A 23,742-nucleotide genomic window follows, 5' to 3' on the forward strand; every position below is an offset into this window, starting at 1 on the left:
TCCGCCTCTGCCGCGCGCTTGCAGGCTCCGGCGCCATGGCGTTTCTCACCGTGAAGGCCTACCTTCTGGGCAAGGAGGAGGTGGCCCGCGAGATTCGCCGTTTCAGCTTCTGCGTCAGCCCCGAGCCCGAGGCGGAGGCGGAGGCCGCGGCCGGCCCGGGGCCTTGTGAGCGGCTGCTGAGCCGGGTGGCCGCCCTGTTCCCCGTGCTGCGGCCCGGCGGCTTCCAAGCGCACTACCGCGGTGAGCGGGGCCGGGCGGGTGGTGACCGCGGCCTTCCCGCCAGTGCCTGCGGCGGCGGGGGGACTGCCTCGGCCGTACGCGGCTGGGAAAGCAGGCCTGGCCTGAGCACCTCTCGTCCCGGCCCCCGGCCCTTGGCGGCCGCGGTAGCGCCCCTCCCCCGCCGTGATGTGGCAGATCTTGGGCAAGGACGCGGCGGGGCGTCCTCTGGCTCTCCGCGGGGACCGGGTGGTCAGGTTACAGTGACATCCCGCGGCCGGCCAGCCGGGCCCCGCCGGCGTCAGGTGGTGGTTGGGACAGAGCTGGTGCCGAGGCTCCGCGGAGGAAGGGCGCCGAGGGCCGAGGCGCGCCGTCCACTAGCCGGGCCTGGGTCGAGATTCCCGGGCGCGGGGGTTGGGGGACAGCAGGTAGGTCGGAGACGAATCATCTAGGGCCCGGAGCCTCGCGGGGTACGGGGACCAGAGCAAAACGTTTTTTTCCAGAATCCAGGAACTAAAGCCTGGCTTGGTGGTGCAAGCTTTTAATCCAGGCACTTGGGAGGCAGAAGAGGAGGATCGCTGTGAGTTCGATGCCAGCCTGAGACTACATAGTGCATTCCAGATCAGCCTGGGCTAGAGTGAAACCCTACTTCGAAAAAGCAAAACCAAAGAAAACAAACAAAAATAGAATACCGGAACTAACTGTTGCCATGATGTGACTGGTGGCTGCAGGGGGTGGGGTTAAAGAGAGATGGTGTGTCTGGAAGGCCGCTAGACTCGCCCTCGGGGAGGGGACAGTGTGTTGGGACTTCTTGGCTCTTTAAAAAAAGTATTTATATATATTTTTATATATGTCCTTCTCTCTACATATGTATATAGAATCGGCCCTTTATCATCTCTCATCCATCCATCCATCTATCCATCCTGAGACTACTACATAATGAATTCCAGATCAGCCTGGGCTAGAGTGGGAGCCCCCACCTCAAAAAAATTTAAAAAGGGGGACTGGGGAGGTGGCTTAGAAGTTAAGGCATTTGCCTGTAAAGCCAAAGGATCCTGGTTCTACTCCCCAGGACCCACATAAGCCAGATGCCCAAGGGGGCGCATGCATCTGGAGTTCATCTGCAGTGGCTGGAGACCCTGGCGCACCCATTTTTTTCCTCTCAACTAAGTAAAATATATTTAAAAAAATCTTTCAGCCAGATGTATTGGCGCACATCTTTAATCCCAGCACTCAGCAGGCAGAGTTAGGAGGATCACCAGTAGTTCGAGGCCACTCTGAAACTACATTGTGAATTCCAGGTCAGCCTGAGCTTGTGAGACCCTACCTCGAAAAACCAAAAAAAAAAAAAAAAAAAAAAAAAACTCTTTTCCATCATCATATAATTTTTTTTTTATCTCACATTTCAGGTCCTCCCTAAGTCCAGGCTACTATTACTTTTTATATTTACTTATTCTGTGTAGTAAGTACAAATGGAGTCATGTATTTTTGTAAATCATTCATTTACCAAAATAGTCCAAGTTTTATCCGTGTTGTAGATCACACCAGAACCTCATTTTGTTTTTGTGGATGAAGCATGGTCTGCTTAGATAGGCCACATTAATTTTTTTGTTTTAATTTTAGAGAGAGGGAGAGAGAATTAGAACACCAGGGCCTCAGCCAGAGAAGTTGAACTTCAGATGCTTGCACCACCTGGTGGGCATGTGAGACCCTGCACTTGCCTCACCGTTGTGTGTCTGGCTTACATGGGTCCCTAGGCTTTGCAGGCAAGCACTTAACCCCTAAGCCATCTCTCTAGCCACCACATTAAATTTTTTTTTTTTTTTTAATTTGAGAAAGAGGCAGAGAGGGGCAGAAGAATGGATGTGCAAGGGCCTCTAGCCACTGCAAATGAACTCCAGACGCATGCACCACCTTGTGCATCTAGCTTTTTAATTTATTATTATTATTGTTGTTATTGGTTTTTTTTTTGAGGCGTAGTCTCACTCTAGCCCAGGCAGACCTGGAATTCACTATGTAGTCTCAGGCTGGCCTTGAACTTGCAAGTGATCCTCCTACTTCTGCTTCCTGAGTGCTGGGATTAAAGGCATGCACCACCATGCCCAGCTATGCATCTGCTTTTATGTAGATACTTGAGAATTGAACTGGGGTCTGTAGTCTTTGAAGGCAAGAGTATTAACTGCTGAACCATCTCCCCACATCTCCATCTTCCTCACATTTTATCTGGTCTTTAGTTGGTATTGGGTTACCACCTTTTCAGGCCACCCCTGATATATGGTGGTTACTGCTGTCTGGTGGCTTATAGGCTTGGTGCAACCTGCAGATGTGTGGTTTAGCCTGCATGATGGTACTTTAAGACTGGTTGGACTAACGTAACCCGCAAGCTGAGTATGGTGGTACGCATGTAACCCCAGCACTGAGAAACCAGATGCAGGAGGCTCTACATTTTTGGGGGTGGGGGGTGCGAGGTAGGGTCTTATTCTAGCTCAGGCTGACTTCAGCCTTGAGCTCACAGTGATCCTCCTACCTCTGCCTCCCAAGTGCTGGGATTAAAGGCGTGCACCACCATGCCCGGTTCAAGGCTCTACATTTTTTAGGCTGCCAAGCTGCAGTGCAAGATCCTGTCTCAAAAAGCCAACAAATGGAGACATACTAATGCACATTGTTTTAGTGTTGTTTGGGGAGGGATTGGGCAGATGGGCTCCCCTTCTTACTACTAAGACTAAGGCATTTGAAGGGCTGGGGACTTCTTGTTACCTGTTACAGCAGCTACCTTGTTTCCTTCCTTCTCTCTTTCCTTCCTTCCTTCCCTCTTCCTCCTCTTCCTCTTTCCTTTTCTTTTGGTTTTTTTCAAGGTAGACTCTCTAGCTCAGGCTGACCTGGAATTAACTATGTAGTCTCAGGGTGGCCTCAAATTCACAGTGATCCTCCTACTTTTGCCTTCCAAGTGCTGGGTTTAAAGTTGTGCCACCATGCCCGGTTACAGCAGCTTTCTGAAGGGGTTACTGGCCCAGAGGCTGAATGGCAGGTGCCCAGCTGTTGCCATTGCTCTTGTTCACATTTTCTGTGCCTTGTGCATGCAGCCCTGGTTGTGTCAGGGTGAACAGTAAGTAATCTTGCCCCTTTTCCCAGGCACAGCGTTGAGACCTCGCTTTAGCCCTGGTCTCAGCACATTGCAGTAGTGTATGCCCAGCTGAGAAGCCTGGATGCCCCTCTACTGCCTTTTCTTCATCCCTCCAGTGCTGAGGGTGGAGCCCAGGGCCTTTTGCTTGCTAGGCAATAACTTCTCTATAACTAGCCACACTTCCAGCCCTAATATGCTGTCTCTTAACAATCTAGATGAGGACGGGGACTTGGTTGCCTTTTCCAGTGATGAGGAGCTGACAATGGCTATGTCCTACGTGAAGGATGACATTTTCCGGATCTACATTAAAGGTAAGGCAAGGGGCTGCTCTGAGGCACTGCCTGAAACCAGGTGCTCCTGGTTTTGTAACAACAGGGTTTGACCTCCCTCCAGAGGTAAGAGACATCATAAATGCTGAGTCAGTCTTCTCCTGAGGGACTGGGGTCTGGTTCCCAGGTCTGGCAGCAGCCTTAGGGACTTTGGTAAGGACTAGGTCAAAAGTATACAGGCAAGGACTCCCTCCTGCTCTGCTGCCTGGGCCACATGTGCCTGGTTAACTGGTACACAGACTGGGCCCTCTAAGAGCCTGTCATGTTCTGTTGCTATTACCCCAGCAACTGGATTCTGAGTGGAATGTTTGGCCAATGGGCCCAGGGATCTTGCTGACTGACAGCCCTACAACATACAGTTAAGATGGAAGACTTCAGTGGCCTTCATCCTAACCATTGTCCATCCTCCCCGTAGAGAAGAAGGAGTGCCGGCGGGACCATCGCCCACTGTGTGGTCAGGAGGCACCCCGCAGCATGGTGCATCCCAATGTGATCTGTGATGGTTGCAATGGTCCTGTGGTCGGAACTCGCTACAAGTGCAGTGTATGCCCAGACTATGACCTGTGTAGTGTCTGTGAGGGGAAGGGCTTGCACAAAGAGCACAGCAAGCTGGTCTTCCCCAACCCCTTTGGGCATTTCTCTGAGGTGAGTATGCGCTATGTGGTCCTGGTGGTATTGGGGAATGGGAAGGTGGAGGGTGGCAGGAACACACAACCCTGACTGATTCCCCACTGCCCTATCTTCTGCTTTTTCTTTCCAGGGCTTCTCTCATAGCCGCTGGCTCCGGAAGCTGAAACATGGGCATTTTGGGTGGCCTGGTTGGGAGATGGGCCCACCAGGGAATTGGAGCCCACGTCCTCCTCGAGCAGGGGATGCCCGTCCCAGCCCCAGCCCCACAGCTGAGTCAGGTGAGGCTGGTGTCGGAACTGGCTTCTGGATGTTAAGAGTAGCCAGCCACCTAAAGTGGGCTTTTAGCCAAGCCTTCCTCATGTCCTTAATCCCTGCTGTGTCCTGGTGAGGCTGGGTTCAGCCATTCTTGACAGTTTTTTGTTTTGTTTTGGGGTACTAGAGATTGAACTCTGCTTTGTACAGACTAGGTAAGTGCTGTACTATGTAACACTCCAGTCCCAATTGATATTTTTTTAAGGCTATGTTTTTAAATTTTTTTGGTTTACTTTTATTTATTTATTTGAGAGCGACAGGGAGAAAGAGGCAGAGAGAGAGAGAATGGGTGCATCAGGGCCTCCAGCCACTGCAAACGAACTCCAGACGCATGTGCCCCCTTGTGCATCTGGCTTATGTGGGAACCTGGATCAGCCATCTCTCCAGGACCCCCCCCCCAATTGATATTTAATCTTCATAAGAACCCTGAAGAAATGAAGTATTTATTTTTCACAAATGAAGACTGAGGTGCCTCAGTCCCCAAGACCATTCACCCATGTGGTCCTTGCCAGACTGCCCTGTTTTTGAGGTACCCTGAGGTACAAGTGGGTGGCCCTTCTGAATCAGTGTGATGTATTTTTTTTTTAATAGAAAAGCTAATTTTTTTTTTAATTTTTATTTTAACATTTTCCATGATTTTAAAATATATCCCATGGTAATTCCCTCCCTCCCCACCCCCACACTTTCCCATTTGAAATTCCATTCTCCATCATATTACCTTCCCATTACAATCATTGTAATTACATATATACAATAACAACCTATTAAGTATCCTCCTCCCTTCCTTTCTCCACCCTTTATGTCTCCTTTTCAACTTACTGGCCTCTGCTACTAAGTATTTTTATTCTCACACAGAAGACCAGTCATCTGTAGCTAGGATCCACATATGAGAGAGAACATGTGGCGCTTGGCTTTCTGGGCCTGGGTTACCTGACTTAGTATAATACTTTCCAGGTCCATCCATTTTTCTGCAAATTTCATAACTTCATTTTTCTTTACCACTGAGTAGAACTCCATTGTATAAATGTACCACATCTTCATTATCCACTCATCTGTTGAGGGACATCTAGGCTGGTTCCATTTCCCAGCTATTATAAATTGAGCAGCAATAAACATGGTTGAGCATGTACTTCTAAGGAAATGAGATGAGTCCTTTGGATATATGCCTAGGAGTGCTATAGCTGGGTCATATGGTAGATCAATCTCTAGCTGTTTTAGGAACCTCCACACTGTTTTCCACAATGGCTGGACCAGATTGCATTCCCACCAGCAGTGCAAAAGGGTTCCTTTTTTTCCACATCCCCGCCAACATTTATGATAATTTGTTTTCATGATGGTGGCCAATCTGACAGGAGTGAGATGGAATCTCAATGTAGTTTTAATCTGCATTTCCCTGATGACTAGTGACGTAGAACCTTTTTTTAGATGCTTATATGCCATTTGTATTTCTTCCTTTGAAAAAATATGGAACGCTTCACGAATTTGCGTGTCATCCTTGCGCAGGGGCCATGCTAATCTTCTCTGTATCATTCCAATTTTAGTATATGTGCTGCCAAAGCGAGCACAGTGTGATGTATTTTGTTTGTTTCATGTTAATTTAAGAAAATCAGTTGCTCCAATCTTAAAAACATGGTCACAAAGCCAGTTGTGATGCACATACTTGTAATAGCACTTGGGAGGTCGAGGCAGGAAGATGAGAAGTTCAGGGCCAGCTTTGGTTACCTGAAACATTGGCTTAGAATAACAAAAATCACCCCAAAACTCCACAATCACAAAGTGAGAAACAGCACATAAGCACTAGGCATGAGCCAGATGTGGTGGTGTGTGCCTTTAATCCCAGCACTCAGAAGGCAGAGGTAGGAGTATTGCTGTGAGTTCAAGGCCACCTTGAGACAATGTAGTGAATTCCAGGTTGGCCTGAGCTAGAGTGAAACCCTACCTTGAAAAACCAAAACAACAACAAAAACAAAACCCAGGCTGGAGAGATGGCTTAGTGGTTAAGGCACTTGCTTACAAAGCTTTGGTTCTCCAGATCCCACATAAGCTAGATGCATGTAGAGTTCCTTTGCAGTGGCTAGAGGCCTGACATGCCCATTCTCTCTGCCCTTCTGTCTCTCTAATAAAAAAAAAAAAAATCCAAGCTGGGCATGGTGGTGCACGCCTTTAATCCCAGCACTCGGGAGGCAGAGGTAGGAGGATCATCGTGAGTTCAAGGCCACCCTGAGACTCCATAGTGAATTCTAGGTCAGCCTGGGCTAGAGTGAGACCCTACCTCGAAAAAAAAAAAAAAAAATCCAAAACTAGGCATGGTGGCACTCATTTGTAATCCTAGCACTCTGGAAATAAAGGCATAAGGATCAGGAGTTCAGGTACATTCTCAGCTACAGAGTTTGAGGCTAGCCTAAGCTACATGAGATGATCTCAGAACAGAAGAGCGCTGGAGATGGTTCAGAGGTTAAGGTACTTCTTGTCTGCAAAGCCTAAGGACCCTGGTTAAAATCCCTAGTATCCATGTAGAGCTGGATGTACAGGGTGGCCAATGCATCTGGAGTTTGCAGTGGCTAGAGGTCCTTGTGACCCTATATTTTCTCTCTGTGCAAACAAGTAAGTAAAAATTTAAAAAACAAAACAAGCTTGTTTGCCACTGTGGCTTACTTGATTACTGGGGACCTACTGTTGACTTAACAAACCAAACAAACAGCCTGGCATGGTGGTACAAATCAAACTCAGGGCCTCATATGTAAGCATACTTTTCCACACAGAGCTACGTAAGTTGTTCAGTGTAGCATTAAAACCATTAAGTCAAGCCAGGCACAGTGGCACATACCTTTAATTCCAGTACTTGGGAGGCAGAAGTAGGATTGCCGTGAGTTCAAGGCCACCCTGAGACTGCATAGTTCATCCCAGGTCAGCCTGGGATAGAGCAAACCCCTATCTCGAAAAGCCAAAAACAAAACAAATGAAAAAATTCAAGGTAGGAATATCACTGAGTTCCAGGCCAGCCTGAGACTACATAGTGAATTCCTGGTCAGCTTGGGTTAAGAGTGAAACCCTACCTCAAAAAACTAAAAAAAGAGGGCTGGAGAGATGGCTTAGCAGTTAAGCGCTTGCCTGTGAAGCCTAAGGACCCCGGTTCGAGGCTTGATTCTCCAGGACCCACATTAGCCAGATGCACAAGGGGACGCACACGTCTGGATTTCGTTTGCAGTGGCTGGAAGCCCTGGTGCACCCATTCTCTCTCTCTCTCTCTCTCTCTCTGCCTCTTTCTATCTCTGTCACTCTCAAATAAATAAATAAAAATGAACAAAAAAAATTTTACAAAAAAAAAAAGCTAAAAAAGAAAAAACAAAAAAATTACTGCTTGCACATGGCTCTGCCTTGTAGGTTTGAGATGGAGTCTCTTCATTGCCTAGGCGCTTCCCAAATCCTTGACTTTCAGTGCTCTTCTTTCAGGCTCTCCTGCCCATTCTAGTTTTACTAATCAGACTGAATCCTTTGATCACTTAATTCTTTGGGACAAATATGAGGGTGTTTACTTTTTATTTATTTATATTTTTTATTTGAGAGTGACAGAGAAAGAGGCAGATAGATAGAGAATGGGTGCCCCAGCCACTGCAAATGAACTCCAGATGCATGTGCCACCTTGTGCATCTGGCTCACGTGGGTCCTGGGGAGTAAAGCAAGTGCTTGAGTGTGGTAAACTGTCCAGCATGGTGATTAACTGGAGAGGATTGGGACCTTGGCACAAATGTTCTAGGACTGTGCTAGGAATTAAAGATATGACATTAATGTTTTTATTAAAATCAACAGCTTGTGCTCCATCAGAGGATCCCAGTGTGAATTTTCTGAAGAATGTTGGGGAGAGTGTAGCTGCTGCCCTTAGCCCTCTGGGTAAGTGAGCTTCCTTGTGATCCTTGGAGACACTCCAGCAGCTTGGTGACACAGTATGTCTGTGACCTTTTGCAGCTCTCACCAAAAATGCTTAGAGCCATGAACATGGGCAGTCATGTTCTCTTGACAGGAGCAAGATTTTGTTGCAAAAAACCAACTTTTGCATGGTGGTCCATGACCTATAGTTCTCAGGAGGCTGAGGTAGGCGGATTACTGTGAGTTCAAGTCCAGCCTGTGGCTATAGAGTAAGTTCCAACTCAATCTGGGCTAGAGTGAGACCCTGCCACAAAAAAACAAAAAATGCTTCCTGTTCCCCATCCCCCCAAAAAAGATATAAACAAAAAATAATGTGGGGACTCGAGAGATGGTTCAGTGGCTAAGGCACTTGCCTGCAAAGTCTGAGGACCTGGGTTTGATTCCCCAGTACCCATGTAAAGCCAGATGCACCAAGTGGCACATGAATCTGGAGTTTGTTTGCAGCAGCTAAACGCCCTGGCACACCCACTCTCTCTGTCTCTTCTCTCTCTCTCTGCTTGCAAATAAATAAACAGTTAAAAATTAATTTTTGCAAGTGCTGAACCATATGCACCTAAAGATTGAATACTCTGACAAATGGTTGTTTTATTTATTTATTTGAGAGGGAGGGAGAGAGAATGGGCATGCCAGGGCCTCCAGCCACTGCAAATGAATTCCAGACGCATGCATCCCCTTGTACATTTGGCTTATATGGGTCCTGGAGAATCGTAATTGGGGTCCCTTGGTTTCACAGGTAAATGCCTTAACTGCTAAGCCATCTCTCCAGGCGTTTTTTTTTTTTTTTTTTTTTTTTTTGAGGTAGGGTCTCACCTGTGGCCCAGGCTGACCTAGTACTCAGAGACCCTTCTACCTCTACCTACTAAGTGCTGGAATTATAGGTGTGTACCACCAAGCCTGGCTCCTTTTTGGTTTTTTGAGGAAAACCTGGTCCAAGCTGACCTGGAATTAACTCTGTCGTCTCAGGGTGGCCTTGAACTCATGGCAATCCTCCTACCTCTGCCTCCCAAGTGCTGGAATTAAAGGCGTGCGCCACCACGCCCGGCTTCTTTCTTTCTTTCTTTTTTTAAAATATATTTTATTTGTTTATTTGAGAAAGAGTGGGAGAGAGAGAATGGGCATGGTAGACCCTCCAGCTATTGCAAAAGAACTCCTGATGCATGCTCCCCCTTGTGCATCTGGCTTACATGGGTCCTGGAGAGTCGAACCAGGATCCTTCGGCTTTGCAGGCAAGTGCCTTAACCACTAAGTCATCTCCAGTCCCCTCTTTCTTTTTTGAGACAGGGTTTCACTTGAGCCCAGTCTGGCAGATTTTACTGTGTAGCCTAGACTGAACTCAAATTGTGGCAGTCCTCCTGCCTCAGCCTTCTGAGTGCTGGGGTTTCTTTCCTCCTCGTTTGTGACCTCCAACACTTGGCTGCTTCCTGAAAACAAGGCTGTGCCAATGCACAGACAAGACAGTGGAGGCCTGTGCTCTGGGTTATGTTGGTTTTGTGCCACAAGGCAGAAACCAGCTGAAGGTGGGCCCAAGTGTTGGCTCTAAGGCACACGTGGGCTTTTAGGAAGTGCCTGCTACATGGAAGAAAAGTGCTGGTAAACAAGGAAGATGACTTCCACTTAAAGATGCTGAGGGCTGAGCTCTACCAATGAAGACAAACCATTAATGCGTCTGCTGGCCGGTGCAGAGGCTCAGTGTCTGAAGAAATGTTGATGGCAAAAGTGCCTCAATCCCACCAGTCCAGTCCCTCCACCTCCGCTCTGTGGCTCTTGGGCACAACTGTCATTTTGATGCAACCCAAGGCCAGTTTTGCTTATTCTGCCACAGAATGAAACTTTGAGGCAGTGTGAATTAATGGTCTTTTTATCTTATTTTATTTATTTGAGAGAGAGAGAAAGCGGCAGAGAGCACAAATGAGCAAGCATGGATGCACCAGGGCTTCCAGCCACTGCAAACAAATTCCAGATGTACCATCTTGTGCATCGGGCTTATATGGGTCCTGGGGAATTGAACTGAGGTCCTTTGGCTTGCAGGCAGGCGCCTTAACTGCTTAGCCATTTCTCCAGCCCTTGTTTTGGTTTTTTGAGGTAGGGTTTCATTCTAGTCCAAGATGACCTGGAATTCACTCTAATCCCAGGGTGGCCTTGAACTCAGTGATCTTCCTACCTTTGCCTCCCAAGTGCTGGGATTAAAAGCGTGTTGCCACCATGCCTGGCTTGACTTAATGGTGTTAATGCTACATTGAACAAGTTAGGTAGCTCTGTGTAGAATTGTATGCTTACCATATTTGAGGCCCTGAGTCTGGTTTGCATCACTAAGAAAAGGGGTATAAATAAAAACAGCTCGTACCACATGTGGCTTCTATAGTGGAGTTAGAGGCTCTGAGAGAATGAGAAGAGAAGGAAGTAGTGGAGCATTGGTCTGGCTGTAGCTTGGAGATAAGTGGGGCCTAAGCCCAGCCAGCCACTCACTTGGGGCATAGTGGAGGCAAGGAAGACTGAAGTCAAAGTCATGGAAGTTTTCTTCTCTGAGTAACTGAGCCTGGGGACTTCCCAGAGGAGAGGCCCAGAGGGGAAGGAGTTGGTACAATCTCCAGAAGTCAATGGTTAGAGATGAATCAGAGACAAAGCCTTTCATTGGTAGTGTGGGAAGTTAGAAAGCAGTGGAACAACCAGTGCCTTTGAAAGTTTAGTGGGCATGGTAGTGCTTGTCTGTGATCTCAGTACTTAGGGGGCTGAGTCAGTAGATGAAGTTTGAGGCCAGTCTGGGATACATAGGCAGACCTTGTCTCAGAAAACAAAGTTTGAAGTGAAGTGGCTTTTCAACCAGGAATTCTATACCTGTCTAAAATGATGATGGATGAGAGCAGAACAAGTTTTCTGATATGCAAGATTTTACCATTTGTACCAAAGGAAAAAGAGGACCCAGAATGATGAAGAGAAGGTAGGGGGAGAGAAAAGCCATTGCTTGTGATGAAGATAAAGTGGTGGCTGGGCCCCTGCCCAGAGGATGGTTTGTCTACCTCAGGGGTGCTCTTCATGGAAGAGCCAGAGTTGGTGGCATCTGGGCACCTGACAGCCTTTAAGCAAGTAGGAAATGAAATCAGAAGAACACAAGAAAGTCAGCAAACAAAAGGGGAAGGGTGCATACAAAGTCAGAAAAAAGTGACATTTGCATACTGGAGCTAACATAAATACTGGATGTTGCTTCAACCATAGGTTGGATTTTTTTTTAATTAAAAATTTTTATTAACATTTTCCATGATTATAAAATATATCCCATGGTAATTCCCTCCCTCCCCACAGGTTGGATTTTTTTGAAAGGACAGGGAAAAGGGAGATAAATATTGCCACAGTAGGAAGGTAAACAGATGTGAACTTGAACAAGGGGCCCAGAGCTGAGGAATTTAAAAGGGCAACAGTGGGTCTCTGGGGAGTAGGATGACCCTGAGGTAGGGGAGGCAGGGAACTGTGAATTGTCACCATAAAGAACTCAAATGTAAGTTGTGGGCTTACAGTCCTCGGAAGGTATTTAAATCAAGTTGAAAAATGCTGATTGTATTTTGCACTTGAATCTCCCCCTCACCCCCAAGCATGTGTCAGAGTCCGCATGAACCTAGGGGTGGCCAGGCTGGCTGTGTAAACAGCTTATCACCTGTCTCCCTGAGCCAAACCCTAAAGTTCAGATGTGTATTTGTCACATTATAAGGCCCCCTTTGTGCAGGCATAGTGTGTTATGGGGTCCCCAGCACTGTGGCTGGTTGTCCTGCCCATGTGTTCTATTGACATTCACACTGTTCTTAGGACCTGGCCTTTCCTGCTGTGCAGCCTGCTGTTAGGTTAGGTTAGGAGAAGCAAGGTTCCCCTGGGAGCTGAGGTGAATGTTTAAGTTAGCTAAGTTAGCTGAAGGGTGCTTCCAAAAGTGAGGATCTGGGACCAGGGTTGGGCTAAGCAGTTGAGCCAATAGGATTGATACTAAGGATTGAAGGTGACTATTACTGGGCCATGGGGGTTACATTTTACCTGATGACCTTGGGCTGTGGCTCTTTGGCTGAGTCCAGCATCTGTGTCCTTGCATTGTCAGTGGCTCAATGGATTGTTCGGTGCTAGTGTGGGCTGATGTCTTCTTTACTTGTTTCCTTCTTGGCTGTAGGCATTGAAGTTGATATTGATGTGGAGCACGGAGGGAAGAGAAGCCGCCTGACACCTGTCTCCCCACAAAGTTCCAGTGCAGAAGACAAGTGCAACTCTCAGCCAAGTAGCTGCTCTTCTGAAGTTAGCAAACCGGATGGTACTGGCACAGCACAGTCTCTGACTGAGCAAATGAAGAGGATTGCTTTGGAATCCAAAGGGCAGCCCGAGGTAGGCCTGCTTTTTCTCCTGCTAGCTGAAACGGGCCTGTTGCATGGTTTCTAGCCTCTTGTGCAGCACTCTTGGGACCTGTGGGACCCTCATGCTTGCAGCTAAGTCTGTGGCATTTGAGTTACTCAGAACCTTCCAATGGAACTGGGTAGGAAAAAAAGAAAAAAAAAATTCGGGCTGGAGATGCACTTACCTAGCACATGCAAGGGCATACACATTGTGGAAAAGAGAAACATGCTTGTGCTCGGCAAGCAGCTCACTGTTGCCTCCCTCAGGTATACTGTGGTCAGCTTGCTATTGCTTATGAGTATTGTATTCCAGGAACAGATGGAGTCTGATAACTGTTCAGGAGGAGATGAAGACTGGACACATTTGTCTTCAAAAGAAGTGGATCCATCTACAGGTGAACTCCAATCTCTCCAGATGCCAGAATCCGAAGGCCCAAGCTCTCTGGACCCTTCCCAGGAAGGGCCCACAGGGCTGAAGGAAGCTGCCCTGTACCCACATCTTCCACCAGGCACGTGGTCTTGAAAGGTTTCATTTTCCTACTTTTCTCTTGGTGTATCCTGTCACCTTCTGGTCTTAGCAACACAAACAAGGTTTGAGATGGTAGACGGCTGCTACTGTGAGCCTTGGGTATTTTTCTTTGGTATTGTTTTGAGGCTGGCCTTGAACCTTGATTATCCACATGCCTCAGCCTCCTGTATATTGGGATTACAGCCCTGCACCACTGTGTTTGGTAGGGATGATTTTGACCTTATGCCTCTATGGAGCATTAGCAAGCCCATCTAATTTTAGGAGTTTCTAAATGTTATTACCCAGATGTATTGAGAAAACATGTGACAGGAAAGGCACCACAGTCTTTTATGTTAAAAGACTGAGAGACCCTGTGCATTCTTTTCATAGAGAATGCTAATCTTAACAGCAGGTATTATAGCCTAGGCCTATTAGGAGTGAGCCTGGTAGAAGTGATGGGCAGAGATGCAGTCCATCCTTAGCTCCTGGGCAGCACTGTTTAAGTAGCCATGTTCAAGTAGATATCCTATCTTTGGGCCAAATCTTACTGTATTTTGCCTGTCAGCACAGCAGGTGGCAAGCTAGGGAAGGTGATGCACGCCTGTTGTTCCAGCTACTGGGAAGACAAGGATATCTTGGATACTGAGACACTGTCTCAAAATTAAATCAGTGGTAGAGTTCTTGCCTCACATTATGTGAGACTTTAAAAAAAAAAAAAAAGATGGGTAATCAGAAGGCAGGTGGTAATTACCTGTTTCTGTTTTTTTTTTTTTTTTGTTTTGTTTTGTTTTTCAAGGTAGGGTCTCACTCTAGGTCAGGCTGGCCTGTGCAGCCTCAGGGTGGCCTTGAACTCAGTGATACTACTTCTGTCTCTTGAGTTTGGGGATTAAAGGTGTATGTTGTCACAACCAGCACAAATTCTAGTTTTTTTGGAACAAGCCTGCCCAGCCTGCACCTCTCAGGGTCCCTGTCAAGGTTCAAGGCAGTGGGTGCTTGCTGGCCAAAGGATTTGGTACTCCTGTGTCTGGGTTCAGTGAGGCTTGCTGATGCTCCCTCATGGTTTTCCTCTTTGGTCTTGGCAGAGGCTGATCCCCGGCTGATTGAGTCACTTTCCCAGATGCTGTCCATGGGCTTCTCTGATGAAGGTGGCTGGCTTACCAGACTGCTACAGACCAAGAATTATGACATCGGGGCTGCTCTGGACACCATCCAGTATTCAAAGCACCCTCCATCATTGTGACAGCGCCTAAACCTCATTGTTCCCCTTTGTCTCATAGTTGCATTGAGTAGAGCAGCAAGGCCTTGGTAAGGGCCAGTTCCGCAGCAGACTTCAGAATTTGAGGGTTGGGTGCAATAGGTAGAACAAGTGACTTGAGTGTTCTGAGGATATATGTGTGCTGATATGTGAGAATGAAACCAGGTACCACAGATTCCCCAGCTTCTGCTTTCTCCCTGAGGCACACTTGCTCTCCCTGCTAGCATCGTATCAGCAGTACGGAATGTTTTCTGCTTTCTCTGTTCAAAATAATACACTGACATTTAGTTATTTTCAACAAATGAAAATTGTTTTGTTTGAGTGTATGAAGGTAGGCATCTGGGTTGAGGCTCAGTCATCTAAGCTTTGGGCTCTCATGATGTACTGTCTTGTTTCAAGACCACTCTAGTTATCTTGTGTCCAGGTGTCAACTGCTTTTAAAGAAAAATCCCTCTGCAGTATCCTGTGACCTGATTTGTAAACACTCTGTAATTAAATGGCATAAGCACTTTAATCAAACCTATGGCCTTTATTGTACTGACAGAAGTGTTTGACAAGAATGTTAACTTTTGGTCATTCTCATTGATTAAAAAAAAATATTTGCAGGCAGAGACAGAATGGATGTGCCAGGAACTCTGGCTGCTACAAATTCCAAATGAATGTGCAGCTGGCTTGATGTGGATACTGAGGAACATGAGGTTATAAAGCTTATCAGGAAAATGCTTTTTATTTTGAAACTTTTTATGAGAGCAGCAGATAAAGAATGGACACACCAGGGCCTCCAATCACTGCAGATGAACTCCAGATGCATGTGCCACTTTGTGCATCTGGCTTACATTGGTCCTGGAGAATCAAACCTAAGAGCCTAACCACCAAGCCATCTCTCCAGACACCTCGCTTCTATGGCATGGAAGATGGGACCTAAGTGAATGCTATAGTAATGACAGCTTACAGATCCTCCTCAAAATCCTCCCCTGTTACAAAGAGGTTGTGCAGATCCATGGGTGGGGCCTGGTGTACACTGTGTGCTAAGGGCCCACTCTCTGTCTGAGTAGTCCATGTGCTCCATGATAGCTCAGGAATTTTTCTGTTGGACCCCTCAAGATTGGATGTGGGAGCACAAGTGGTCCATGGAATGTGGAGAGTGGTGGGGGACCCATTGAGGTGGCCTTCCTGTGGGGTCTTGGTCTCAGGGGTCCCTTGTTCATCTTGTGTTGGATCTGCTGGCTTGGAGATCCAATGCAGTGGTCTTCTTGATGATTCTGTGTCCACATGTGAACTGTCTCCAGGTGACAGGAGAAATCGTGCCCATTTAGAAGATGGGGCCTTAACCTGCAGGGCAGGACTTGGTAGTTTCCATTGAGGAAAATCAAGCTCCTTGGGGTGGCAGTGTGCAATTCCAAGACAGTGGCTGCTGCTTTGTTGTGCCATAGTCAGGCCACTGGAACCCTGAAAGAAATCAAAGATGCCAGCTGACCTGGTAGGACAGCCTACCCTACGGCATGGCTTCATCCCAGTGCTGGCTCTTTTGTTTTACATTTATCTCCTCAGGACATGCTTTCATTTTGAGGGTTAGCAAAATGTCCTACTAAACCCATGACCATGTCCCACCAAAAGACATTTCATTGAGTGGATCCCTCTGGGGATCTTTGGGTCAGATAAGCAGTACCTGAATGAAGGTACGAACAGGAAGGGCTATAGATACCACCTAGAAAGGGGTAGAGCCAGTCTCCATCAGTTTTGCTAATTCTCAGCCAAGGATACACTCTTCCAGAGCCAGGCTGAGGTCCTGGAGTCAAGGTGGTTGCCCTGAGTGCCTTGCGGGCATGGACCTAGCTTCTTCCACATTTGAAACCAAAGGTACATGGAAAACTAGGTTTCCCTGCTTAAAAAGTTTGACAGCAAGGTCCTTGCCCCTTGACTGCCCAGGTAATAATTGAAGTGGCTCTGAGGTCCTGAAGTTACTATGACTTCTCTGAACCTTCACAAGCTTTAGTTCCTCTAAAGTTGGTTGTGGCAAGGTTGAACACAATGCATTTACAGTGTTTGGTGTCCTTACCAACTTACCATTGCTGTAGACCGATGGGCCTCAGGAACATACCTACTAGGGCCTCTAAGTAGTTCTTGGCAATAGCAAAATTTGAACTCAGCTTCTTGGCTTTGAGCAGTGCTTTATATATGGCCTGAGGATGAACCAAGGCAGACCTTGGCTAACATGCCAGGGCAGTGACAGCCTGCAGGAGTCTTTCCCAGGGCCTCCATGACAGTATAAAGCAAAATCTACAATCTGTGGCCCTGAGCAGTGTGGCCTGCTGGGTCCCAGCATCAACACCACATCCAGAATGCATACCTGGGTAGGTGTCACTGAAACAAAGTACAGGGTAGGCCCTAGTATGACCAGGCTGACAAGATTCTTAACTCTGTAGGATGCAAACATTCCTTACTTAGAATCCCTGCTGGCCAGCCTCAGTTCTAAGGCCTCAAGATAGCCTCTCACAGGAGAATTAGCAGAAAGGCAAAATGGAATACATACATACTTACCCGAAGTTGGGATTTGCTTCCTTTCCTTTTTCTTGTCCTTTTAGCTTTCCTTTCCTTCCTTCCCTATCTATCCATCTAATCTATTTATATGTTTTTTTCGAAGTAGCCATTCTGACCTGGAGCCTGCTCACAGTTCCACCACTCCGGCTTGATAAGGCCGATCTTTAATCCTAGCACTAGGGAGGTAGAGGGAGGAGGATCACTGTGAGTGTGAGGCCAGCCTGAACTATAGAGTGAGCTCCAGGTCAACCTAGACTAGAGTTAGACCCCACCTCAAAAAACAAGCTGCATAAAAGAAAACCCTCTGGGGTTGGAGAGATTGCTTAGTGGTTAAGGCGTTTGCCTGTAAAGCCATAGGACCCAGGTTCGATTCCCCAGGACCCATGCTAGCCAGATGCACAAAGGGGCACTCACATCAGAAGTTTGTTTGCAATGGCTAGAGATCCTGGTGCCCCCATTCTCTCCCTCTTTCTCTGTCAAATAAAGAAAGAAAACCCTCTGGGGCTGGGGCTGTGGCTCAGTGGTAAAGCATGTGCTTAGCACATGTGAGGCCCTGGCTTCAGGGCCTAAAATGGCATACATGTGGGTATGTATGTTTACACAAACATACAATCCTATGTATGCTTTATGATCCTGGGACCAGAATGGAAACATCACCCTCCATCACTGACCTGGCATTCCAAGGTGCCCTCTGCATTGTCCAAGTCCTGCACATCCAGGAAACATGAAGTCTGAGTTGTGCCCTGGCTCCATTTCCTGGCAGAAGGAATATCCAGTTAACCATTAAGTTCTATCATCCAGTGGTCACCCAGAGATTGACTCAGTGGTCACTTGCTCTGACATTCACTAGGGAGAAAACTTATCCTTACAACTGCCCATCTCCCATACAGCTTAGCCAGCCATCTTTTCTGTCCCATGGCTTGTAGTTAGAACATTTATATTTGAAATTAGAATCTATACCCCAAATCTAACTGCCTCTTAAGAGCTACTTAGCCTAACATAGTTTTTGCAGAAATTTCCCAAGATGCATGGGAATCTAGTGGGGAGAAAGCTGGGAAGTTAAGGACTTCACCATCACTTAATCTTACACACTTCCCTCTACCAACCCTGTTCTTATAATCAATTGTTTCCTCAAGTCAGTATTGTGTGAGACACTCACAAGTTTTTCTTTTAAAGAAAGGTTCTTCCTATGTAGCCATTCATGATCATCCTGTTTCAGCATACCAAGGGCTGGGATTACAGGTGTGTACTACCATGCTGGCCAAAATGTTCAGTTACCTGGGTACTGTATGGGCACTCAGGCTGGTAGCCTGCCTCACCCTTTCCTTCCCTTTGACAAGTAGCACCCAGGCAGAGGGGATAGTCTTGAGGGGTATGGCCCAGCTTCCCAACCCTCTGGAGAACAACATAGGCAACCACTTGGGAGGGGCTGTTCATCAACCCCCCCTTCAGGAGTCAGTACAGGCAAAGGGCGAGGGCAGGGTTAGACCGGTCTGACACCTCTTCCTGGGCTGGGCTGGACTGAAGGGTGGGTTAGTCTGTTCCACACTGGCTGTGGGCTGTGTCTGGAGGTCTCCTTCTCCCAGCTTTGGCTCCTTATCCAGATACTTCAGCCAGCGGGACTCCAACGGCTGGGATTTTCCCTATAGAGAATGACAGTGATTCTCAGAATTGTAAAGGTGTGTGGACCACTCATGTCTCCCTTACCACCAAGAAAGACATTTGATGGAGGGCACTGAGGACACAGATGCCCTGAGACACAAGGAAAAGAGTGCATGTGGGCTTGCTCAGCAGGGCAAACCCTATGAAGAAGCTTCCCAAATTCTAGGGAACAACAGAGCAAGTGCATGATGCTCAACAGTGGTAGAAACAGTAGCAAAAATAATATACAGACCTAAATACCCCACAGTAAAGCAATCAACACTGGTATGCCAGTATACTTTAGAAAACTTCCAAACACAAGTCATTGGAAATTATACAGTATTAGATAAAAGTGGCAACTTCAGGATCCAAAATAGGGAGAGGTACTGGGGATCACATGTGCTATTGCACCCACCCCCCTACCAGTGTTTCATTCATTCATTCATTCTTTTTTTTTTTTTTTAATTTTATTTTTGGAGGTAGGGTCATGCTGTAGCCCAGGCTGACCTGGAATTCACTATGGAGTCTCAGGTGCCCTCGAACTCATGACAGTCCTCCTACCTCGGCCTCCCAAATTCTGGGATTAAAGGTGTATGCCACCATGCCAGCTTTTCTTTTTTGTTCTTTTGAGGTGGGGGCTCTGTTCTAGCCCAGCCTGAGCTGGAATTAGTCTCAGGTTGGTCTTGAAACAACAGCGATCCTCCTATCTCAGCCTCTGAGTGCTGGGACTAAAGGAGTACCCCTAGCCCATTTGTGCTTTTCTTCTAGCTTCACACAGGTATTTGTCACTCAGTTGCATCAACAAGTACTTTGCTAAACAAATGACTATCTTTTTGTTTTTTTCCCCCTGAGGCAGGGTCTCACACTAGCTCAGGCTGACCTGGAATTCACTATGTAGTCTCAGGGTGGCCTCGAACTCCTGGCGATCCTCCTACCTCTGCATTCCAAGTGCTGCGCATGCTACCACGCCCAGCCTCTGCAAATAGATGCCAGATGAATACACCACTTTGTGCATCTGGCTTTATGTGGGTACTGAAGAACTGAACCTGGCCCATAAGACTTTGCAAGCAAGTAAGTACCTTAAATGCTGAGCCCTCTCTCCAGCCCATGTTTCAATCTTTATCCTAAAACAGCCTGCAGAGAACAAATCAGTTATTTTCCATGAAACAGGAAATGCTCCAAATGTTTTTGCTCAGCTCATTGGGACATTTGCTTTTTTTTTTCTTCAAGGTAGGGTTTTGCTCTAGCCAAGGCTAATCTAGAATTCACTATGTAGTCTCAGGTTGGCCTTGAACGCCTCCTACCTCTGCCTCCCGAGTGCTGGATTAAAGGCACATGCCACCTAGCCCAGCTCACTTGCTCTGTTTTGTGAAAAGAAGTAGAATAGTAAATAATGCCACCTGAGATCTTTAAATGTGTTATAATGTTGTCCTATACATGAGTGGAACCTCTCATGACGCACAGAAGCAAAAGAGGCAGGATAAGGACAGATGCTACTGGCTTACCTGTAGACTCCCACTGTCGGCCTGCCAAGGTCCTGATCTTTCTCTGCTGGCACCTGTGGCTTCTCCCAGCAACCTTGGGGGAGATCACAAGTATACCTGTCATCAGGAGAATGAAGGCAAAGGAAGAGGAAGCAAGTAGGATGCAGGGCCTGACAATGGCTTGTTCTGTGGAACCCTGTTCAGATGTGATTCAGTCATTCCTCCCCCAGCAGTTCAGAAAGCCTTGGCAGAAGGCACTGACTTCCTGTGATTGAGGAGCTGGAAACCAGGTAAACCATTTACTTTGTGAAGATTGGGTAGAGTCAAGTCCATGTACACCTACCTTGGACAGCACTATTACAGAGGACTCTCTAGCAAGCCCCAAATTTGACCATAAGTGAGCCCCTCTATTTCACTTCACCAGCCAATAGAAGCCAATGATCTGCACAGTACTATTAGTAAGACAAAATGATTCCATGTGTGTGAAAACATCTAACCTGCCACAGAGTCAATCCAAAATGAGTGAGCCGATTCCTGCCAGTTTCTAGCTTGAACTTTGTTCACCATCATGAATTAATAAATCTTGGGCGGGGGAGATGGTGCAGTGGGTAAAAGTGCTTGCTATATAAATGTGATAACCTCAGTTCAGATCCCAGAACCACATAAAACTGGGTATGGTGGCATGAGCATCTGTAATACAAGTAGGAGGCAGAGACAGGAAAATTCCCCAGAAGCTCACAGACCAATTAATATGATGCGTACACCAGCAGTGAACAAGAGACCTTACCTCCAACCAGGTGGAAAGCAAGTACTGACATACCCCCAAATATTAAATAAAAATATTAAATAAAAAAAAAAAAGAACTCAGCAACAGGGTTAGGAGTGTAGCCCTGTGGCTGAGGGGGGCTGTGAGAGTGGAAGGTGGCTGGGATTGAACCCAGGGGCCTATTAACATGCTAAGCAAGGGCTCTACCATCAAGTTGTACCCTTACCTTGAGTTAGACCTTTTTTTTTTTTTAAAAAAAAAAAAAAGTTTCGAGGTAGGGTCTTGCTTGCTGTAGGCCAGGCTTACCTGGAATTCACTATGTAGTCTCAGTGTGGCCTTGAACTCATGGCAATCCTAACTCTGCCTCCTAACCATGCTCGGCTGAGTTAGATTGACTTTTTTTAAAAAAAGTTATTTTTATTTATCTGAGAGCAACAGAGAGAGAAAAAGGGGGCGGGGGGGGGAGAGAGAGAGAGAGAGAGAGAGAGAATGGGCACACCAGGGCCTCCAGCCATTGCAAATGAACTCCAGATGCAAGTGCCACTTTCTGCATCTGGCTTACGTGGGTCCTAGGGAATTGAGCCTTGAAACGTGGTCCTTAGGCTTCACAGGCAAGTGCTTAACCACTAAGCCACTTAACTCTCCAGCCCCGAGTTAGATGACTTTTAATAAATTATTTGATTTTAATTTATTTCACTGTGTGTGTATGTACGCCAGGCATATCTGTGGATGTCAAAGGACAACTTCAAGGTGTCTATACTTCACTTTCTTAAGAAAGGGTCTCACTGGGCGTGGTGGCGCACGCCTTTAATCCCAGCACTCGGGAGGCAGAGGAAGGAGGATCGCCGAGAGTTCGAGGCCGCCCTGAGACTACATAGTGAATTCCAGGTCAGCCTGAGCCAGAGTGAGACCCTACCTCGAAAAAAAAAAAAAGAAAGAAAGAAAGAAAGGGTCTCTTACCACTGAAAACACATGTCAGACTAGCTGGCCACAAACTTTGGCTTCTCCTGGTTCCACTTCCCACTGCTGTGGCCATAGTGGGATCACAGATGCATGCACCATTTCGCATCTAGCTTTACTTGGGTGCTGGGGAATTGAACCAAGGCCAGCAGGCTTTGCAAGCAAGTGCTTTTAACCACTGATCCTTTTTCACAGACTCAATGGTGGCTTTTCTTCAGTTAGTTTTTGTGTGAGAATAGGTATGTCTGCTATGGAACATGTTGGTTCTTGCCTTCCACCTTGTTTGAGGCAGTATCTCATATATTTTAAAATAAATTTTTTTTTGCAAGGAGGGGGGGTATAGGAAGAACGGATACACCAGGGCATCCTGCCACTTTAAGGGAACTACAGATACATGTACCACTTTGTGCATCTGACTAGAATCGAGCCCAGGCCATCAGGCTTTGCAAGCAAGTTCCATTAACCCCTGAGCTCTCTCTCTCTAGCCCATGATTTTGGCTTTTTATGTGGGGTATGGGTATTTGAACTCATAGAGTTACACAGCAAGCTGTTGAGCCAACTCTCCAGCCTAAAAGCTATTTTTCTTTTTCAAGGTAGGATCTTGCTGTAGCCCAGGCTGACCTGGAATTCACTAGTCTCAGGCTGGTGTTGAAATCACAGCAATCCTCCTACCTCTGCCTACTGAGTGCTGGGATTAAAGGCGTGTTCCACCATGCCTGACTTCAAGCTACATTTTTCTTTCAGATTGTGTGTATGTATTATTTTTATTTATATATTTTAGAGAGAGGGTGGTGGGGGGAGAGAATGAGAATAAATGTGCACGCCAGGGCCTCCAGCTGCTACAAATGAACTCCAGACATGTGCTATTTTGTGTATCTGGCTTACATAGGTCCTAGGGAATTGAACCACCCTGAGAGTCCATAGTGAATTCCAGGTCAGCCTGGGCTTGAATGAAACCCCACCTCGAAAAACAAACAAACAAACAAACAAAATATATATATAAAAATCAAACTTCATGGTGGTGCACGCCTTTAATCCTAGTACTCAGGAGGCAGAGGTAGGAAGATCACTGAGCTCAAGGCCAGCCTGAGACTAGTGAATTCCAGGCTAGCCAGATCTAGAGTGAGATCTTACCTGGAAAAAAACAAAAATAAACAAAAATTATAGCCAGTATTTTCAGTGGGAGTATTGCTTAGGAGCTTTAACTTGCTATTGTTAAACATGCAGATCTAATGGATTTCTTCACTGTTAACTTCCACCATCTCATCAAGATGAAAATGGAGGGGCTCGAGAAATAGCTTAGCAGTTAAGGCACTCAGGGGCAAAGCCAAAGGACCCAGGTTCAATTCCCCGGTACCCACGTAAAGCCAGATGCATAAGGTACACACATCTGGAGTTTGTTTGCAGTGGCTAGAGGCCCTAGTGCACCCATTCTTTCTGACTCTCTCAAATAAATAAATAAATAAATAATTTTTTTTTGTTTTTTTTTTTGTTTTGAGGTAGGGTGTCACTGTAGCCCAGGCTGACCTGGAATTCACTATGGAGTCTCAGGGTGGCCTGGAACTCACGGCAATCCTCCTACCTCTGCCTCTCAAGTGCTGTGATTAAAGGCGTGTGCCACCCTGCCCAGCATTTGTTTTGTTTTGTTTTTAAAGATGAAGCTAGCCGGGGGTGGTGGCGCACGC

General features: G+C 46.7%; 2 protein-coding genes and 1 non-coding gene across 4 annotated transcripts in view; 1 reads left to right on the forward strand and 2 right to left on the reverse strand.

Annotated features, from left to right (window-relative positions):
* Sqstm1 (sequestosome 1) lies at nt 1–15,184 on the forward strand. 2 transcript variants are annotated; one of them, XM_004666611.2, is made up of 8 exons: nt 1–240; nt 3,556–3,651; nt 4,085–4,314; nt 4,430–4,577; nt 8,422–8,502; nt 12,686–12,894; nt 13,216–13,411; nt 14,493–15,184. In XM_004666611.2, exons 1-8 carry the CDS (start codon nt 36–38, stop codon nt 14,648–14,650), a joined length of 1,323 nt encoding a protein of 440 aa, XP_004666668.2. In that variant the 5' UTR covers nt 1–35; the 3' UTR covers nt 14,651–15,184. The 2 variants fall into 2 exon arrangements, with proteins under 2 accessions (XP_004666668.2, XP_045007773.1); XM_045151838.1 differs by having other exon boundaries at nt 13,216–13,297.
* LOC123461785 lies at nt 6,070–6,176 on the reverse strand. Its single transcript, XR_006637850.1, has one exon. It is a non-coding gene; the product is annotated as a U6 spliceosomal RNA (small nuclear RNA).
* Nucleotides 15,175–23,742, reverse strand: part of Mrnip (MRN complex interacting protein) — a 14,328-nt gene continuing 5,760 nt past the window's right edge. The window contains exons 4-7 of the mRNA XM_045151839.1: nt 20,353–20,425; nt 18,707–18,849; nt 17,878–17,962; nt 15,175–16,114 (exon numbers count right to left, since the gene is read on the reverse strand). Of these exons, the coding sequence (XP_045007774.1) occupies nt 15,614–16,114; nt 17,878–17,962; nt 18,707–18,849; nt 20,353–20,425 (802 nt within the window). The 3' untranslated portion in view covers nt 15,175–15,613. The remainder of the gene's footprint in view (nt 16,115–17,877; nt 17,963–18,706; nt 18,850–20,352; nt 20,426–23,742) is intronic.

Source organism: Jaculus jaculus, chromosome 6 (genome assembly GCF_020740685.1).
Source record: "Jaculus jaculus isolate mJacJac1 chromosome 6, mJacJac1.mat.Y.cur, whole genome shotgun sequence".
NCBI lineage: Eukaryota > Metazoa > Chordata > Mammalia > Rodentia > Dipodidae > Jaculus > Jaculus jaculus.

Bases quoted from the DNA above. Each gene is read 5' to 3' on its own strand.
- Sqstm1 (XM_004666611.2), top strand. From the start codon at position 36: ATGGCGTTTCTCACCGTGAAGGCCTACCTTCTGGGCAAGGAGGAGGTG. The intron at 12,895-13,215 runs GTAGGCCTGCTT...ATTGTATTCCAG, and splicing joins AATCCAAAGGGCAGCCCGAG to GAACAGATGGAGTCTGATAA. The intron at 13,412-14,492 runs GCACGTGGTCTT...TGGTCTTGGCAG, and splicing joins GTACCCACATCTTCCACCAG to AGGCTGATCCCCGGCTGATT.